General features: G+C 41.6%; 1 protein-coding gene across 1 annotated transcript; it reads left to right on the top strand.

Moving 5' to 3' along the window:
* Positions 1-2,165: 2,165 nt before the first annotated feature.
* LOC129116909 (exocyst complex component 3-like protein) lies at positions 2,166-15,843 on the top strand. Its single transcript, XM_054627564.1, is given in 17 exon segments — positions 2,166-2,380; positions 5,435-5,610; positions 5,752-5,878; positions 5,881-5,970; positions 6,800-7,012; positions 7,368-7,567; positions 7,663-7,809; positions 7,811-7,882; positions 8,143-8,213; positions 8,542-8,659; positions 8,970-9,095; positions 11,131-11,231; positions 11,346-11,462; positions 12,110-12,380; positions 12,721-12,876; positions 14,153-14,286; positions 14,439-15,843. Coding segments are annotated over 17 exon segments (2,349 nt in total). The 5' UTR covers positions 2,166-2,337; the 3' UTR covers positions 14,626-15,843.
* Positions 15,844-17,748: the final 1,905 nt, after the last annotated feature.

Below are 17,748 nucleotides of genomic sequence, written 5' to 3'. Positions count from 1 at the left end.
ATCAGAGTGTTGTTAGACACAGCAGAGGCGCCAGTCCCTGTGACGAGACTAAAGAGTTGCAGGTCAGCTGCCTGGTTGGCCTTAATGATGAGGGTCCCGCCCCGACAGGAACACATTCTGCACAACATCCTGGTGCGTCAGCCTCTGCTCTACTCCTTACACGGCTCTGAAGGAGATAGATATAAGAGATGACACTGAGGTGGGTGGCCTTGTTATATTGATTAACAAAAGGAAACCACCTCTACAGGACGAAGGTTACAGAATATTAGAGACACACGACTTTGTCAACACATCCTGCAGTCTACTGCTCTTACGCAATGACGAGAATAGGAATCCCACATTAATATTTTAGTTGAGCCTCGCCATTTGACATGCATTATATAAACCTTTCACTTCACTTTAAAATAAAAACTGATCAAATTAGACTTGAAATGTGTTAGAAACACTGAAGTGGTAAACTTGTTGCCCTGTCTGAAGAACACCTCAAGATCTAAGGCGCGTTTTTGGTTCCATGGCCCGAAAACTTGTTTTTTCGTCTCTGCTTTTATAGCGTCATAAAGGAAGGGTGACTTTAGACTTAAAAATCATGAGGTGGCCAGCAACACAACTTCAAATGGATGCTAACGTCGGTCCGTATCTGCTGGATGTTTTTTGGTGCAAATGAACCGTATCAACTTACAAGGTGATAATGTGTCTGTGTTGTGTTCACAGCTTGTTGGCACTGACAAAACAAGTGGCCAACAAATCAGTCCTTCCTTATTTAAATGGGTGTGTATCTTCTTAATGTCTTCATGCTTCGTTATTGTTCTAGAGATACTGGGACTAAGTCATGGGGAGGGTCCAAAGAAAATAATGAATGTGGGAGCAATTTGTTTTTCAAATGTAGCTCCCACACACACATTTTAGACTCGCATGAGGAAATTGAAGTGCAGCACTGAAAGCTGAGGTTCCCTTGGGAAATAGTGTTTGTGCTGGCTCTAACCTCGGGGCTCACTTGGTACGCTCCTCTGTGCGTTCTGAAGAGGCCCGGGAAGCTTGAGGCGTAAACAGGCCGGCCGGTCAAGAAGACTTAATACACAAACCTCCTACCAGTGGCAGTAGCTGGAGCTGGTCGAACAGCTGCAGACGATCAGAGAGGGTCAGTGACACAAGTCTGTTTCTGTTTCAGTAAACACATTTGGGTCAGCATCATCATAAGAGTGGACCTACCTGGTGTTGAAAGAAGGTTAATGACTCCCTAATGAAGTTATGAGAACAATGTTTGGCTTAAATCCTCAACTGACATCTGTAAAGTGCCTTCTGATGGACTCCATTAGTTCTTGGCTCCTTTGTGTTCCTGTCTATTACACTGCGTTGTAGGCTAATGACTTGTGCATTATACATTGTTTCTTCCTGTAACTGTGTTTAATTGGTTTCCCTTTACGAGTCAAGATTCCCAAGAGCTTTTGTGGAAAACCATGTCCACTTAACCCCTATCCAGCTCCGATTTGGCACTTCTTCTGCCAAAGTCTCACATTCTCTCATGGTGTTCTAATGAGTGACTAAAAAACTTCCAAAGTTCTAATTTAATGCTCATGTGATCACGTTCCTTTTAGTCTATCATGACACCATGGCCCAAGTTTGCTGTCGACACAAAGAAGATGTAACATGTTAATTAGTGAGCTGATGGAGACAGATTTTGTTAACCCCAGGATGAGCCATGCAGGTTATTTCCCCTCATTCTCGCTCTCTCACTCTTACATTCAACCTCAGTGGCTGGTAACATTTAATTCATAATATCTAATAAATATCATATATATAATATATATATATAATATATAAATATATATATATATATATATATATATATATATATATATATATTCTAATGAAGATAGCGTGGCTGAAAATTTTGAAATCACAAAGCTGAGGTAAATATCCCCTTCTAATAGTATTTACCATCTTCTTAACAGGACCCTGAATACAGCACACATCTCTCTATCCCTGCCCCTTTCTCCCCTTGATCTCCCCCTCCAGCATTATTATCTTCCCTCTCCTCCCCCTTGCTCCCTCCCTTTCCTGCCGGCCTCTCACCAGAGGATGTGTGTCTGGGAGGGAGAGAGAGAGAGAGAGCGTGTGTGTGTGTGTGTGTGTGTGTGTGTGTGTGTGTGGGGGGCAGAGGAAAGCAGGCAGTAGAATGGATTTGTGCCCTCTCTCCTCCACACGTCCTTCTTCTCTGTCTCATTTGAGTCCCTCTTCCCCCTCCTCTGCCAGCGTTGCGGCCTGGGCACCCTCATTGCCAGCCCTTGGGGAAAAGGCGAGTCGTCGGGTCGACGGTCATCTAAAAACCGAGCTTCAATGTCTGCCGGGGATCATAAGAGTGGAGGGGACAAACCAGAAGGTAACTGGATGCACACACACACACACACACACACACACTGTTTGCCACTTGACAACATTGCTAAAAGGCCGACGCCCACTTCCAAGGTCTCTCAATAGCTAGAGACAAAACAAAGCGGTGCATGTCTACAGGGTTGCCTGTCTCTGAAAGAAATGAATGAACTCTTAATCATTCAAGTATTAAGTTTAGAGTGATGCATTGATTTGTGAGCGGGCCTTTTAACATTTGTCAGTGAGTGTCAACCACCCTCAGTGTTATTAAGGTTCCTCCCTGAACATGAGCTGTGATTGAGCTGTCAAATCTCAAGTATGTTTTTTATAAAAATGAGGAACTTTTCTTTCAAGAGCTACTTACACTGCACCTTCATCAGAGTCTGAATACCTTCGGTGTCCTCTGACGTTCCAAATGTTTATATAACACCACAAGCTCCATTAAGTAATATTTAGTTGAGCTGTCAATCATATCATAGCTTTGCCCAGTTGTCATGGAATTGTAGATGGTCCATTTTTCATTGTGTGTACACTTTACAGACTTGCTTAGAAAAAATAAGATTCCATTACCACTGGTTTTGAAGATCATGCCATATGTTTGAAAGCTCCACAACAGCTTTTTTTCAAATGCTGGATGTGACTTCAAGAATGAACTTTGAAGCAATTTCAAATACTTTTCTCCTAAACAAGAATGAAGAAATAAACGTTTTATTTCAATAAAAACGTTCTTTTTGTGAAAATAGCCAATTTTAAAGAGACAGATTGACAAAAGAATGGTCAATATTGGTGCAGCAGAAGTTGCAATATCCTGATTTTTTTTGTCCCTAGTATCGGTCAAACTCTCAAAAACATGGAATCCATTGTTCAACTTCCAAGCATCTTTTATGTTCCTATGACTAGCAAATTGAGATTAACAGTCTCCCTTTAAAGATACAGAATTTTTACAATAAAACTCTATAGCATTTTATGCATAGGCCTATCAGCAGTAGGTCTGCAGTCAGACCATTTACCATCATGATTTTGAGGGTTTGCTGATTTCTATGGCTGCTTCCTACGAGTTGATTAGGTGAATAATCGGTCATTTTGTTCTAAAACAAGTATGATTACTTTAGGGCAGTCCTCCACCAAAGAACTTATTAGTCGATTAGAACTCATACGATTTAGTCGACAGGTGATTTAATTGACAGGTTTGTGAAACTGACATTCTCCACAGAGAATCACACAAAATCCCCACTTTAAATCTTGTTTATTATTCATTCAGCATAAACAAAGCTTAAAATGACTTATCCAATGCCAAATGCCATCTAAGACCAACACGAAACATTAGACGACTTGAACGGGGCAGCCCTAGATTTCTTTAGTCAATTACCGTTTTCTTATGCTTTATAATGCAGAATGACTTATTTTTAAAAAACTTATAAGCACATCTCTGGTAAACATAAGATTGTTGTGTTTTTGAATGTGCACCAGCCCCCGGCTTACATGACTCATCACTTTCCTGAATGTGAGCTCTATGCTTTATTGTTGTTCAGAGTTGCTGATGATGACGTTTCAGCACTCTGATTTGGTGTTGGTGAGGGACAGCAGGGTGTCCCATGACCTCCTCTGAGACAGAAACAGTCCTGTTTGTGGACAGCTACACACAAACACGCAGACTCATGAATGGCTGTACTTACTGTGATGCATGCTTAATCTATGAATTTTGTTATCGTAACACAATCTTCGAAGCTTTCAACTTTTAAGTTGTCATTAAACAGTACATTATTCAATTAAGACCAATTAGGATGCGTCATTCAAATAGAAGCATTGTCACGTGACTCTGACTGCTACCTGAGAACAATATCCTGCTTACCCGACCAGAGACTCAGCTTTCTCTTCCATATCAATACCCTCTCCATTACGGTGCAGACAAATGTTTGACTCAGACCTTATGCCATATCCCGTTACCTAAACATCAATACTGCTGCTTTGGAATTTGGCGGTGAACGGTGGAAGCATGGGAGGCGTTTTGAGCTTTAAGAAAACCAGGCTGTCCTTTCCTTGAGCTTGTAAATTAACATTAAATGCTATGCATAATCAATGTTGACAGAGAACTTCCCAGCAAACATCAGCACACCACACTCAATTTTACAACTTTTCTTGGAGGGTTGCTGTGGAGACAAAAATAATGAGCGAGTTAAACCTAATTTGTCAGATATTCTACAGCTCTTCTGTCATGGGAAAGGACACAATAAGTTAATTTACCTCTTCCTCTTGACAATTTAGCTCCAACATGGTTTGCCTCAGAAAAGTTTGGCGGAAGTGGTAAGCCACCCAGCTCCTGAAGTATCTGGTCTCCACAATCAATTTAGATAGTAGATGACATCATAACCTTCAGTCACACGCCATAAGATGGAGTCTGATATATCCTCTCTGCTCTTTCCCACTGACTAAAACTTTTATTTCATAACAGTGCATGCATTTTTTGTGATGTTAGCCAGTAAACATACTGAATCAAACACACTGGATGTGTGCTAGCTTTAGCTCACTGGCAGACCTGAGCATTAAGGATGGAACTGTGGTCAAAATACAGCAAAGATTTTATAATTCAAAATAACTTCTGATATAAGCTGATATCTTTTTTGATCAAGCTTAATCATTGTAGCTTCTCTTCTCTAATCCCCTGTTTTTGTTTTCAGTGGGCTTTATTGTAATTTTACATTTCCTGGAAAAAATGTAGTTCTTTAAAGCCCCATTTATGGAATCTGAACAATTCTGATATTTTTTTTATTTTACTCCCAGTGGTAGCATCAAAAAAAGGGGACGATAAACAAAAACATATACCATCAGAAAATGGTGTTATATTTTATTAAATAAAATCCACACATTGCGGCTTTAAAAGACTACTCTACCGAAGACGAAAATTAAGTTTAAGTTTTATTAGTCAGGGTTGTCTCCAGAAAAAACATCCACAATTTGCAGTCTGTTCCATAAACATATTTGAGAACCCTTTGATGGTGCAGTAACATATATTTTTGAAAAATAATGTTATTATTCCCTTGTGCATTGTCTATCTTTCTGTCAGACGCCGTGCCGGTAGCTAAGGTTTGGGCGGAGGTGGAGAGGGCAGAGTGTTTGGCCCGCGGTGCAGCCCTGAAGTGGGCGTCCGGTGTTTTCTGTCGGCCTGAGCACCTGGAGCGACTGAGCCAATACAGGAAGAGAGAGAGTCAGAGGACTTCCTCCGTACACACCAGACTCAAGGTGACATCACAGACACACATGAGCACATATGATACAATATGACCTCAGTTTATGAAATTATCTTGAAAATTGTTGCAGCTGTGCACATTCAAATAAATTGTTGTAGTTATGGTAACCACTGTGCTGCTGCTATCGTCCCAGTCCATGGTCCAGTCCTACCTGGAGGGGGTGGGCTGGGGTCTGGAGCAGCTCCAGGAGGCCAGGGCCGAGCTGAGGGAGGTGTCGAACGCTCTGAAGAAAGCAGGGCTGGAGTCCAGTCGGAACGCGGAGGGGTGAAGTCTCTGGAGAGGCTGAGAGAAGTGTCTGTCAGTCACCGCCAGCTCCTCGCTGCTGTCAGCAACCTGCCACGTCTCTACTCTGGTGAGATGCTGCTCAGAGTCTCACTCATTCATCAAGAATTCAGTGAATGCTTTCAACACAAAACCATAGACTGCATATAAGAAGTGGAAGTAGTCCCTGTGACGTCATGTTTTGGTTTATGGACTCCATATTTTGAAGGCTTGAGTTTGGCATTTTGGCTGTTGCCATCTTGGTTTTTGGCAACCAGAAGTGACACGAGGGGGTGGAGCTAACAATGTAGCAATTCAATTCCATGAATTGCAAAAACAACGCAGTGGTAACAACCTGTCAACCACGAGGTAGCCCCGCCCTAAAGCATACTTTGCTTTATGGTCTTTTTGACTCTAAATGGATCATAATTTACTAAATTGAGACCATAAACTCATGTTTACTGAGGTAATAAATCAAGAGAGAAGTATAGTCATTTTCTCATAGACTTCTATACAACGAGAGGAGTCGCCCCCTGATGGACATTAGAGAGAATGCAGCTTTAAGTGACTTCAGCATTGGCTTCACTTTTCAGAAACCGGAGGTTGCCGCCTGGATATAAAATCCTGCTTTGATCCGTACTGTACATGGGCTAGATAAAGTAAAAGTAAATCTGCATTATAATGCGGTCCAATACTCAGCCCTACAATAAATGCCATTCTGTGAATCGTATATGTCTTAATTGTGACTTAAATGTTGTTTTATAGAAAAATATATACAGAATATTTCTTGCTGGAAAGTACAAAATGCAACTTCAGTCCTTAACATTCAAAGTAGCACCAAGAAGTTATTGCTCTGTTGTTGGACGTTTGAGGAATTGAAGTTCTTTCCCTCCCTCCTCCCTTTCCTTGCCCTTTTGCAGTGCGTAGCATGGTGTTGGAGACAGAGCGTCTGGTGGAGTCCCGGCGGCTCTTGGAGGCCCACGCCCGGCTGATGGATCTGGAGCGCTGGCAGGACGACATTCTCTGGCAGCTCCACGGGGCTGCTGGGACGACAGGAAGTGCACTCAGCGCAGAGGACCAGGAGCTAGTGGCCAAATATTTCTCTGGTGTCGGGCAGCTGGTGGACGCCCTGGGTAAGGACACAGTTTACACAGTGTTGTCAGTTTAATTAATCTGACTTATTTAGAAGCAAACATAATGTATATGGCACCTTTGTTTATTGTAGTTAAGTGTGTTATATTTTGGTGTGGATATAAAAACTCCATGGTTGTGTAAAACGGGAAACCATCCGAGATGGGTTGGCAATATCCCTTATTCCAGATCAGGTACCGTTTGTATCAGTGTCCTTTTAGTGGAATCTTTAGTCTGAATGACAAAAAAGTGCCAAATGTGAGCGTATTTGATGTGAATATACTAGAAAGGAGCAGTGAGTGATTGACACTGGGTACCAGGCTGTGTTGTCTCAATCCTCCCCTCCTGTCACTGCAGGTAAGGAGCTGTGGGCGGTGGTGAGCAGCGCTCTGAATCAGGCCCGACAGAACCCCACGCCGTTCGTATCAGCGGTGAGGATCGTGGAGCGGGAGGAGGCCCTGGACAGCGCTCTACTGGAGGAGCGAGGGGGCACCAGAGGCCCCAGCAGGCCCCTGCCCCCGGGACGACCTCGCTGCTGGAGGGCATGCTTCTTCCAGGTTGGGAGCCAGCTGTTCCAAACAATTTTTTTTAATTTTTTTTTTCAAGCTTCTCTTTTTTTATACGTCTAATTATATGTCACCTGTTTTTACAGGTTCTAGAGGAGGCGGTCTCGGCGCGGTTCCGCAGCGTTTCCTACCTGCACACGCGCGGCCCGGGTCTAGCAGGGCACCTCTCTGCTCTCCAGCAATGCATCATGGCAGACCTGGCCACCGTGCGCCATCTGCTGGAGCACTGCGTCACCCCCGCACTACCTGCTGACGGGGGCCTACCTGAGGGCCAGCCACCGCTGTTTACACGCTCACCTGGCACAGGTCAGTGAAACCATGTTCAACTCCTCATTATGTGGACTCTGCTATCTACAGACATAGTTTACATATATTATAGTAGGAGCCATGAGACTTAAATATAGTCTTTATTGGACTGTCCTAAATCTATTTTTAATCAATACATTAGTTTCCTCAATGGCAATCACCAACTGGAGTTTGTAGGTTTATCCTCATATTCATCCAATTTTTGTTTTCAAACTGTTGACCACCTCATGATACACGTGTAAGTGATACTTGTGGCCTAGGTTAGCAGCTGGGACCTGGAGAGTGGTGAAATCTTTGCTGTTCTCAACTGGGTGCTACACATATACAACAGGTGAGATTCCTGAGCAGCACAGACTTTGTATTTTATTATTTGTCTTTCCGTCTGTGGGTGGCGTTTTTTTTTATTCATTTTGTTTTGGGGTTTTTTCATATGCGTTTGTTTCTTCTCTGTCTCCTTTCTGAGAGTTTGGGTTGGGTGGGGGGGTTAGAGGATGATGTTGTTTTATTTCTCTGTTTTAACACAGCAAAAAAAGGGGGTAAGTGATTCTGGAACACACATTTGTATTGTATTTGTTCATATTTGTTGTTTGGGCATTACCAGTTTCCCTTAAAAAACAAATGTGGAGAAAACTCAGAGTGTGACGATGTTGATTTGGCAGCCCAGACATGATGGGTCATCCAGAGCTGGTTACCGAGATGGAGAAAGTGGAACTAGGGCCTCTCATCTCCACAGAGGGACTGGAGCAGCTGCAGAACAAATATGTGCAGGGTGTTCGGGTGAGTCAAGCACAGAGACATGTATCCTACATTGTTTGGGTTGCTTTAGTACAGAGTTTGGAAACTGAATGACACAGTCTGGGAGTACGTGGGACTGCACACTTTGTTGGACCTCCATTGTGATGGATATTAACGATTTAGCTGTTATCTTTTTGAAATGCTTACTACTTGTGAAAATAATTTCAATTAATATCTGGAAGAATTGGTAATATTGAAACTGAAAGTTGGTAGGAACCATATCAAATAGCTAAGACATGTAGAGGAACTACCTGTGTTGTTTTTACTGTGTTTCTATGTTATACTATTATAGAAGAGTGTATCAGAGTGGATGCACAAAGCCCTACAAGTGGAGCTGCAAGACTGGCAGAGAGACCAGGAACCAGATACAGACCATGAAGGTTTCTACCAGACCAGCCTGCCCACTATCATCACACAGGTAAACACACACAAACAGACACACACACACCATACTTTTCTTTAATAAAACTTTGAACCGTATCAACCTCTTTTGACATCTAGCAGGACGTAAACAGCTTATCTCCTCCTCCATAAGTCTGATTCATCTCACATTCGCTCCTGGTTCTTGAGCTGCTGGACCAGCTTTGTACCCTCTCCCAGATAAACTGGAGGGTTGTGTAATGCAACTCATTTGTGCACAGTATCTAAAGGCCCAGACAAAGTGTGAAGAGCGTCCTGTTTGCTGGTTTTGCATCGCATCTCTGCTGTTTGCTGATGATATTGTTAAGGCTCCCACGCATCCCGGAAAAAACCTAGAAACCACTTTTCCAGTGATTGACAACACATGGAAAATGAGAGAAAGAGTAAAATGTCCTGGAAAATTATTTAAAAAATGTTCCCTTAGCTGACCTACCATGCTATCAGAGCTCCCCAAAATGGATAGGATTGCCATTCAGGATCATATATTTTTTTTAATTGTGGAAACTCTGTTAACAAGGCTAGTCACATGATGTTACAATCAGGGTGGATTATATTTACATGACTTTTTCATTTCTTCTCAACTTGTTTTAAATGGTTGAATCATTTTAAACAGGCTAGCATGTTTGTTTTAGTTGCTAAAGTTGACTTGCTTGCTAGCTTGTTTTGCCAGCAAAGGTTTAAGGTTTTTTTATTCAACTTTAGCTAGGAGCAATGGTTACAAATGTGTGTTGAGAGAGTTGGATAATGATGAATAAGAAGCTGGGGTCAAAAAATGAATGGGAGGCCAATACACTGGCTAACAGTACTTTGCTAGCAAACGCAATGCTGCATCGTTGAAGTAAAATGGACCATAACATGACATGAAATGTTTCACGTTTGTAGCGGTCGCTCACAGTGGGTGGGAATAGTCTTGCTAAAGACTCCATTTAATATAAGCTTACTAGTAAAGAGGCTAACGTATGGTGTGATTAACTGATCGAATCAGTGAGAGTTAATTATCCTAGAAAACTTGTCTATAACTTTGAATCAATTTGTCATAATTTCTAATCATGTAAGAGATAATTGCATGGAGAAGTTATAGCCATAGACTGCCTGCCTTTTAAATTAAGTATATTAAGACTATATTAATGTATAGCCCAAAATCAAAATTACAAATTTGCCTCAGAGGGCTTTACAATCTGTACACATGCGACATCCTCTGTCCCTGAACCCTCACATCGGCACAGGAAAAACTCCCCTAAAAAAACCTTTAACAGGGAGAAAAAAGGAAGAAACCTATGGGAGAACGACAGAGGAGGGATCCTTCTCCCAGGATGGACAGAATGCAATAGATGTCATGTGGACAGAATGAACAACATAACAGAGTTACAACACATTCAATGTATATGACATAAATGATTCATATAATCAGAGTAGTAAGCAGAGTAACGAAGGAAAAAATGAAGACTACTTATAATAACAGCAGCAATGACTATAGTAGAATTATGATAATGATATAGGGAATAGTATTAGTAATGTGACTAATAATAATAATGGTCGTAGCAGTGGGTCTCAGCCGGGTCACAGCAGGAGGCACGACCACGGTCCAGGTACCACAACGATTCATGGAAACCTGCGAGGCGAGAAAGCACAAAGACTCCAGGGTGAAGCAAAGCAAATAAGCGTAATGGTACAGGAACTAATAATATTAATGTGACTAATAATAATAATGGTAAATTATTATTAATAAATCAGACTTCCACAGAGCCAGAGAGGAATATATTAGTGTATGGACCAATCTCCATCCGTTATACCAGCTAGATCATCGATGGAAATGTCCTGAACGGTCCTGGAAATGATCTCTTGGCTGTATAAGAACATTAACCTCCAGTCTGCACATAAGGGCTACTCGAAGCAATTGAACTACCTTTCAGCACCATAGTATCACATTAACCTGCCTCACTTTGGTGCAGCAGCAGCAGCAGTAGTAGTGTCTCATATTATACCATGTATTTGACGTGGATCTGCTTTGTTTGTGTGTGGTACCGTGGTAGATGCTGGAGGAGAATGCCCGGGTGGCTCGGATGATCCGAGAGTCCCTACGAGATCAGACGATACAGATGGGACTGTATGAGATGGAGAACCTCCTAAACAGGTGTGCGCCGATGCAAGTTGTGCTTCAGGCTGCCTGTTTTCTAGTTAATCTACCACACTTTGGAAATCCTTCTTTTTTACCCGTTCATTCAACCTCCATTCCCTCACATCACAGGTTTCGAGAAGCTCTAGTGGAATTCGGAAAGGAGCATCGCAGAGATCAGAGCAACAACAAAAACAAGTTCTACCTCCACTATCTGCTGGCCTCCATCAGCAACTGCATCATCCTCAAGTGAGACAATGGCAGCTTTTAAATCTTTAGTTCACAAATGTTGGACTTATTTCGGACACACAGAAAATATTACTGAATTAACCATGGTCTAGAAGAGGTACTTCAGACTGTTAAAAACCAAGGATCAGTTTCATGAGGTCAGCAAATAAGATCAAGGTTATGTCCACACACTGTACCATAAAGTAAATGATTGAGGTCATGTCCATTTATTGTACGATAAGTCCATAACATCACTATCGTGACGGTTCTAATTTTGCTGATAAAACTCCCGTATGTGTGTAACATTTTGAATGCAGCACTTGTTACACTTATTTTTACATTGCTGGAAATGTTCAGGGATCTGAACACTTCTTCTATCACTCATTACAGGTCAGTACACATGATGTATCTGATTTAACACGGTTAAAACATGGTTTGATATTAAATCAATACATTAAACAGCACAGAGTTGCAGCATAACAGCAGTGGAGCTCACTGCAGGGGGACACACTGTGCACTTCTCCTCCAGACATGCGTACGAGCGGGCCTATTATTGCGGTGCTGTCTATGCAGTGGATCTCTCATCACAACATCATTGCAAGTATTGACTTAATATAACAACAAATACAGGCCTGAATCAAACCCACCGTGTCCCTTGTGTTATACAGAAAGTCCACAGAGAGCCTGCAGCAGCAGCAGTCGTCCCGCTCGGCGGGACAGTTCTCTCGAACTCCTCCCAACCCCATGGCGGCTCTGGACCGGGCGGTGAGACGGGCCTGTCGCCTGGTGATGGATCAGCTCCTGCTGGATCTCCAGCCCCTTCTCCCGGGCCTGCTGACCCGACCATGGCTGGTCCAGGGAGACCCAACCCCCAAACTCTGCCGCGTCCTGGAGCGCCACCTGGAGGTGTACGGCCGCGTTCGACCACCCTGCAGACAGGTGACCGCTTTGATCTGATTCTGTCTGCCCTGTGTAGATGCTATTTTTAGACAATTCTCAGTGCTAGAGTTTCTTGTTTCGCCAAATATTTTTCCCACGTGTGGAATGTTTGGTAATGTACATCATGTGGTATAAGATTATTTTTTTCTTGTATACCTTGAGGAAACAAATATGCCCACTGCAGTCCAAATGTATGAATATTTACCAGACCATAAAGCAGAGAATGCAGCATAATGTTTTGTAGCCTAACATCTTCACTAAAGCTGCTGTAGTCTGCTTGTAGGAGACATGTTTCCTTGTCATTGCGCTGAACCTTGTGCTATGTGTGCTCAACATGCAGCGTCTGCAGGAGGAGGCCCAGTGGCTGACAGTGGTGGAGTACGTCAGGGCTCTGATGCAGAAGAGGCTGGTGTGTCGCAGCGCCGAGGAGAGGAGGCAGCTCGCCCAGCAGATGGTTCAGGACGACCAGCGATTCAGAGAAGTCCTCCACGGCCTGGTGAGGAGGAGCCCACTCTTTGTCATGATTCAAAAAAGGTTTGCAGTGTAGCAGTGTTGGGTAGATTTTTTTTTTTTTTAAGTAATAAATATACTACAGTGGTTTTCTGTGAGAGTCATAATTATTCCATATAAACAGTTGACTCCTCTCACAGAAAGGAGCCTAACTGATTTTATGGAATAATTATGACTATTACACTTTAAAATACTCTTTAACATATGCTACTGTATTTTCAGAAGTCATAGCAGCAGTAGTAGTAGGACTAGCATCCTGTATTTTTATCATCCTGTATTATTTTTAAACACTGAATACTCAAGAGTTTTCTAACATTTCTGAAAAGAAAATGTCAAAAAATAACAACTTCAGTCACTGTATATAAAGATGTGGATAGTCCCGGTGGCATCACTCATAGGTTTGTGGACTACAGTTTTAACCCTTGAGTTCAGAATTTTGGTCGTCGCACATCTTTTTTGCAACAAGTGATACAAGAGGGCGGGGCTTAGTACGACCGGATGCTGAGTAAGACCTTTTAAGACAAATTTTTTTACAATTAACTTTCAAAAGTAAAAACACAATATGAAAGGGTTAAAGTTCTTAGACAAAAACACGGAATACTCCCAGACCACACGGCACACTCTGCTTCTGCGAGGGGACAACAAGTCCTGCTTTAATCCAGTTTCTTAGGAATGGCTCTGGATCACATTTGTCCAAAGGGGGTCCGTTTGTGTCCACAAAATAGATGTGAAAACAGGCTCGCTTTGTGCAACCTGGTGCGTCTCTGACTGACTTTGTCATTAAGGCGGAAATCTGCCTCTCTCACTCATTATTCATATTTGTGAATATATGTTTTGCAATTTGAATAATTAATACTTCGAATGAAAATTACGCTTTTAAAAGACAATTCCAGTGACAAATATTTATTTTCAGATTGTTGAGTCCCCCACACATTTCAGGGGATTCCTGGAACCCCCGAGGCCCCTGAGTAATTCACACACTGCATGCCCTACCTTATAGTCTATCTGACTCTAAATGGACCATAATTTACTAAATGAACATCATGCTGTATTGAAGAAGACTTGAAACTAGAGATTGAGACCATAAACTAATGTTTACAATGTTTACTGAGGGAATAAATCAAGAGAGAAGTAGTCATTTTCTCATAGACTTCTATACAACCAGAGGAGTTGCCCCCTGCTGGACAGTAGAGAGAATGCAGGTTGCCAGGTTGCTGCTTTGGTCCCATATAAATCAAACTCGTATATGTACCCGTCAGCAGGAGGGTGAGTGCTCAGTACCTGAAGTGAATCCTTTAGCCTTACTACCGGTCCTTGCTGACTTCATCCGATTGAAAGACCCCGGCATGCTCACTCTGGAAGTTTCTGGACTCGCAGCGAAATACCCCGACATCAGGTAATCTGACCTCAGCTGCTTTTTAGTCCTCCCTGCTAATATTAGTGCCATTATGAAATTACCAAAGCATGCATTTAAATCAAACTAGATCCTTATTGCAAAATTATTTCATATTATGGTATTATGACCATGTTTTTTTTCTTTTCCCTCAGTGAAGAGCATGTGTCTGTGCTGCTGGACATCCGTGGCGATGTCTCCAGGGACATCAGAGGGGCGGTGCTGGACTTGCTGGAGCAGAGCGCCCCCCCTCTGCCTGCGGGATACCGGCCCATCTTCACTGACATCCTAGTGCCCCACTCCACCATGGCCTTCTGTCTGCCAACCGCCAAGTGTGCGTGACGCGGATCGAAACAGCAGCTGACACGTACCATTCATACTGGGGATGCCCATAGCCACCATCACGGTCTTTTTTTGTGTCCCAGTGAAGTAGATTAAGGGTTAGGGACCTTTGCTTAACCCACCAGGGTAAGCAGTCATCAAAACTGTTTGGAAAATGGGACGGCACTCTGCTAGCTAGGTGATTGGTCGAACCGGCCATCACTCAAACGTTTGCCAAAGCCAATCAGGATAAGAGCGAAAGATGTTTTAAAAGCCTTCGAAGCCGTTCTTTGCTCTTCTTTCAAAGAAGAAAAACCCTCCAGTTCTGAAAGAACTGATGCTATTGCAGCATCTACGCTAACCTCTTCAGGAGTCACCATCGTTGTTGAGAAAGAACAGAACACTGCAAGTCTTCACACACACACACACATAAGCCACGCCCCCTCGCTGCTGTAGCTCCTCACGCAATGCTAAATGCTCCAGTCACTGGCCCTACGGACACAAAAGCATTACTTGAAGCCTGACAGGAGTGTTTTCCCGTGGCAAGTGATCCTGTGATTTCTCGCGTGATATCGCGACATGCAAATAATCCAGCTGCCGTGCAAGGACAGTATCCATGAGCCACTCTAGCTTAATAGGCTGCAATTTAAAACAATACATTTTACGCCATCACAACTTGCTCTCACGTGTGTCAGCGACCATTGAAAGTACTTTCTACTGAGCAAATCCTTTGAACAGTGTCAGAAAAAATCATTTTCACCTTCGTTGTGTTTGGGCGACTGCAGACATTTTTGAGGCAGATGACTCAAAACCTCGGCTCACAAAACAAAAAACTATGTTCTACTGCTGAAATGCTTTTCTGACTCGGGTCAACCGACCAGTAATTGAAACAATAGCACCTATTGGAAATATTTAATCAGTAGCTGGTGACACCTTTCTGAGACCTAAACCAATAAAACACACTGACAGCCATAGAAGAGCAAAATCCTCCTGCAGCCTGTGAGATATTTAAGGTCTACTTTTATATATTTTCTCTGAATGTATTCAACTTTCGAGTCCGACAACTCCAGTAGAAGAAGGCTGGTTTTAAGTGAGGGCTCCTGGACTGTAAACCTTCTGACCTGAAGAACTGAGGCTGCTAATTCATTACTTTAATTACCTTTCAAATCTATTATTCCTGAACTTGCTTTTTTTGCATTTGTTATTTTTGTCCAAATTTATCTTGTATCGCTGTTCATATTGGGCATTTAAAAAAAAAAAAAAAAAAAAATCTTAATATTTATTGTATTTATGTATTATTTTTCAGAAAATTCCTTTTGAATAGTGTTTCCTGTTGTTATTTCAAAGGATATTTCTCTTATTCTGGTTCAATGCTAACCTCTAAAGCACACTGTAAACACGTTCATGCTTAAATAAAAGCTTTGTTAAGCAAACAATTTTTTTAATTAAGGTACTCATGTCATTTTTCACTTGTTGCTTGGATTAGTTTTTTTTTTTTTTTTTTTTGCCCAGTACATATCAAAACATGTATTTAATATTAAACTAGAGCCAAGATGCTTTTAACACAAAGTTATCATAGGTAGAAATTTCACCCATCAGATAATAGACTTTTACTGAAGGTAATTTATGATGGTATTTCTTTTATATATATATATATGTATATATATACATGTATATATATATATATATGTATATATATGTATATATGTATATATATATATATATATGTATATATATATGTATATATGTATATATATATATATATATATGTATATATATATATATATGTATATATATATATATGTATATATATATACATATGTATATATATATGTATGTATATATATGTATATATATATGTATATGTATATATATATGTATATATATATATATATATATATGTATATATATATGTATGGTCACATTTTTGTTTATTTGATTAATATTTGATATGAAGTATTTTAATATCATTTGATTATTTTTTGGGGGATTTTGGAAATTAAATGAGCTTTCAAATGTACTGTGTTTGTTAAAATTAACCGGTGAAATAACTCTGCCCTAGTCATGGTATAGCTGGGCTGGGTATCCAAAGGGGGGAATAAAATCATTGCAGATTCTTTCGGCAGCGGTTTGTCCAGGCTTGTTTCTTGTTGGATACACTTGGGCAAATCTGGTGAAATGGTCTATGACAACTAAGATGTATTCATAACCACCCTGCATGTAGTCAATAGAGACTAGTTCCAGTGGTAGAGTGCTGGTGATACTTGCCATTGGTACTCTGAAATGGGTGACTGGTTTGGTTTTTGGAACAGGGGCATCTCCTGGTCATGTGGACTTCGATGTCTCTTTTCATAATGGGACAATAGTACCTATCTCTTGCCATCCTCAGTGTAATCCAGCAGAACATCGTAATCGAACCCTGCTTCAGATGCTAAGAACCCTCAAAGAGAATGAGAAGAGCGATTGGAAAGAGCACCTACCTGTTGACCTATTGTTGGGGCTGTCCCCCCTTGATGAGGAAGCAGATTCTCCCATGGGTTACGTAGAGAAACGGTCAAAGAGAATGAGCGAAGCCTATTCATAGTTTTCACGTGACGTCACATCCTTAGGGGAACGCCCCCCTTGGAGGAAAACAACGCTGTCCTCCGCTGCCCGGCAGGTTACGACGCAAGTGATTTCTGTTGTTTCTTCAAAATACGGGATAGTTGTTGTGCCATCAGATGCAAAACCGATGAAGAGAAAAGCCTCATCGGAGTTGGCCTTGATGAGCTACACTAACTGTTGCTGTGATGCTAGACATAAATAAACTCACAAAAAAATTATTTGCAAATCCTTTTGCTCCTATTTTCAACTGAATAGACTACAGAGACAATGTTGAGCTAATGCTCAACCTGTGAGAGAAGACAGACGAGAAATCCCTATGTTTATAAACCTGAAAGAGAACTGAGACAGGACCAACCAGGGGAACAAATCAATGGAAATAACTTACATGTAGACCAAGCACAGCTGAGAGAGTACGAGAATGAGGGAATTTACCTTACGTCGCCTCTGCAGACACTAGAGTATGTTAAATTGGTTGAAAGAACTCAAAGGTTTTGTGGTAGGGTTTGAATAAGTTTTCTTTTGAGATATCAGGAGCCATTA

This window comes from Anoplopoma fimbria, unplaced genomic scaffold, assembly GCF_027596085.1.
Source record: "Anoplopoma fimbria isolate UVic2021 breed Golden Eagle Sablefish unplaced genomic scaffold, Afim_UVic_2022 Un_contig_9290_pilon_pilon, whole genome shotgun sequence".
NCBI classification, from domain to species: Eukaryota; Metazoa; Chordata; class Actinopteri; order Perciformes; family Anoplopomatidae; genus Anoplopoma; species Anoplopoma fimbria.
The sequence above is the reverse complement of the archived record's forward strand: the minus strand, read 5'-3'. Positions and strand labels throughout refer to the sequence as shown.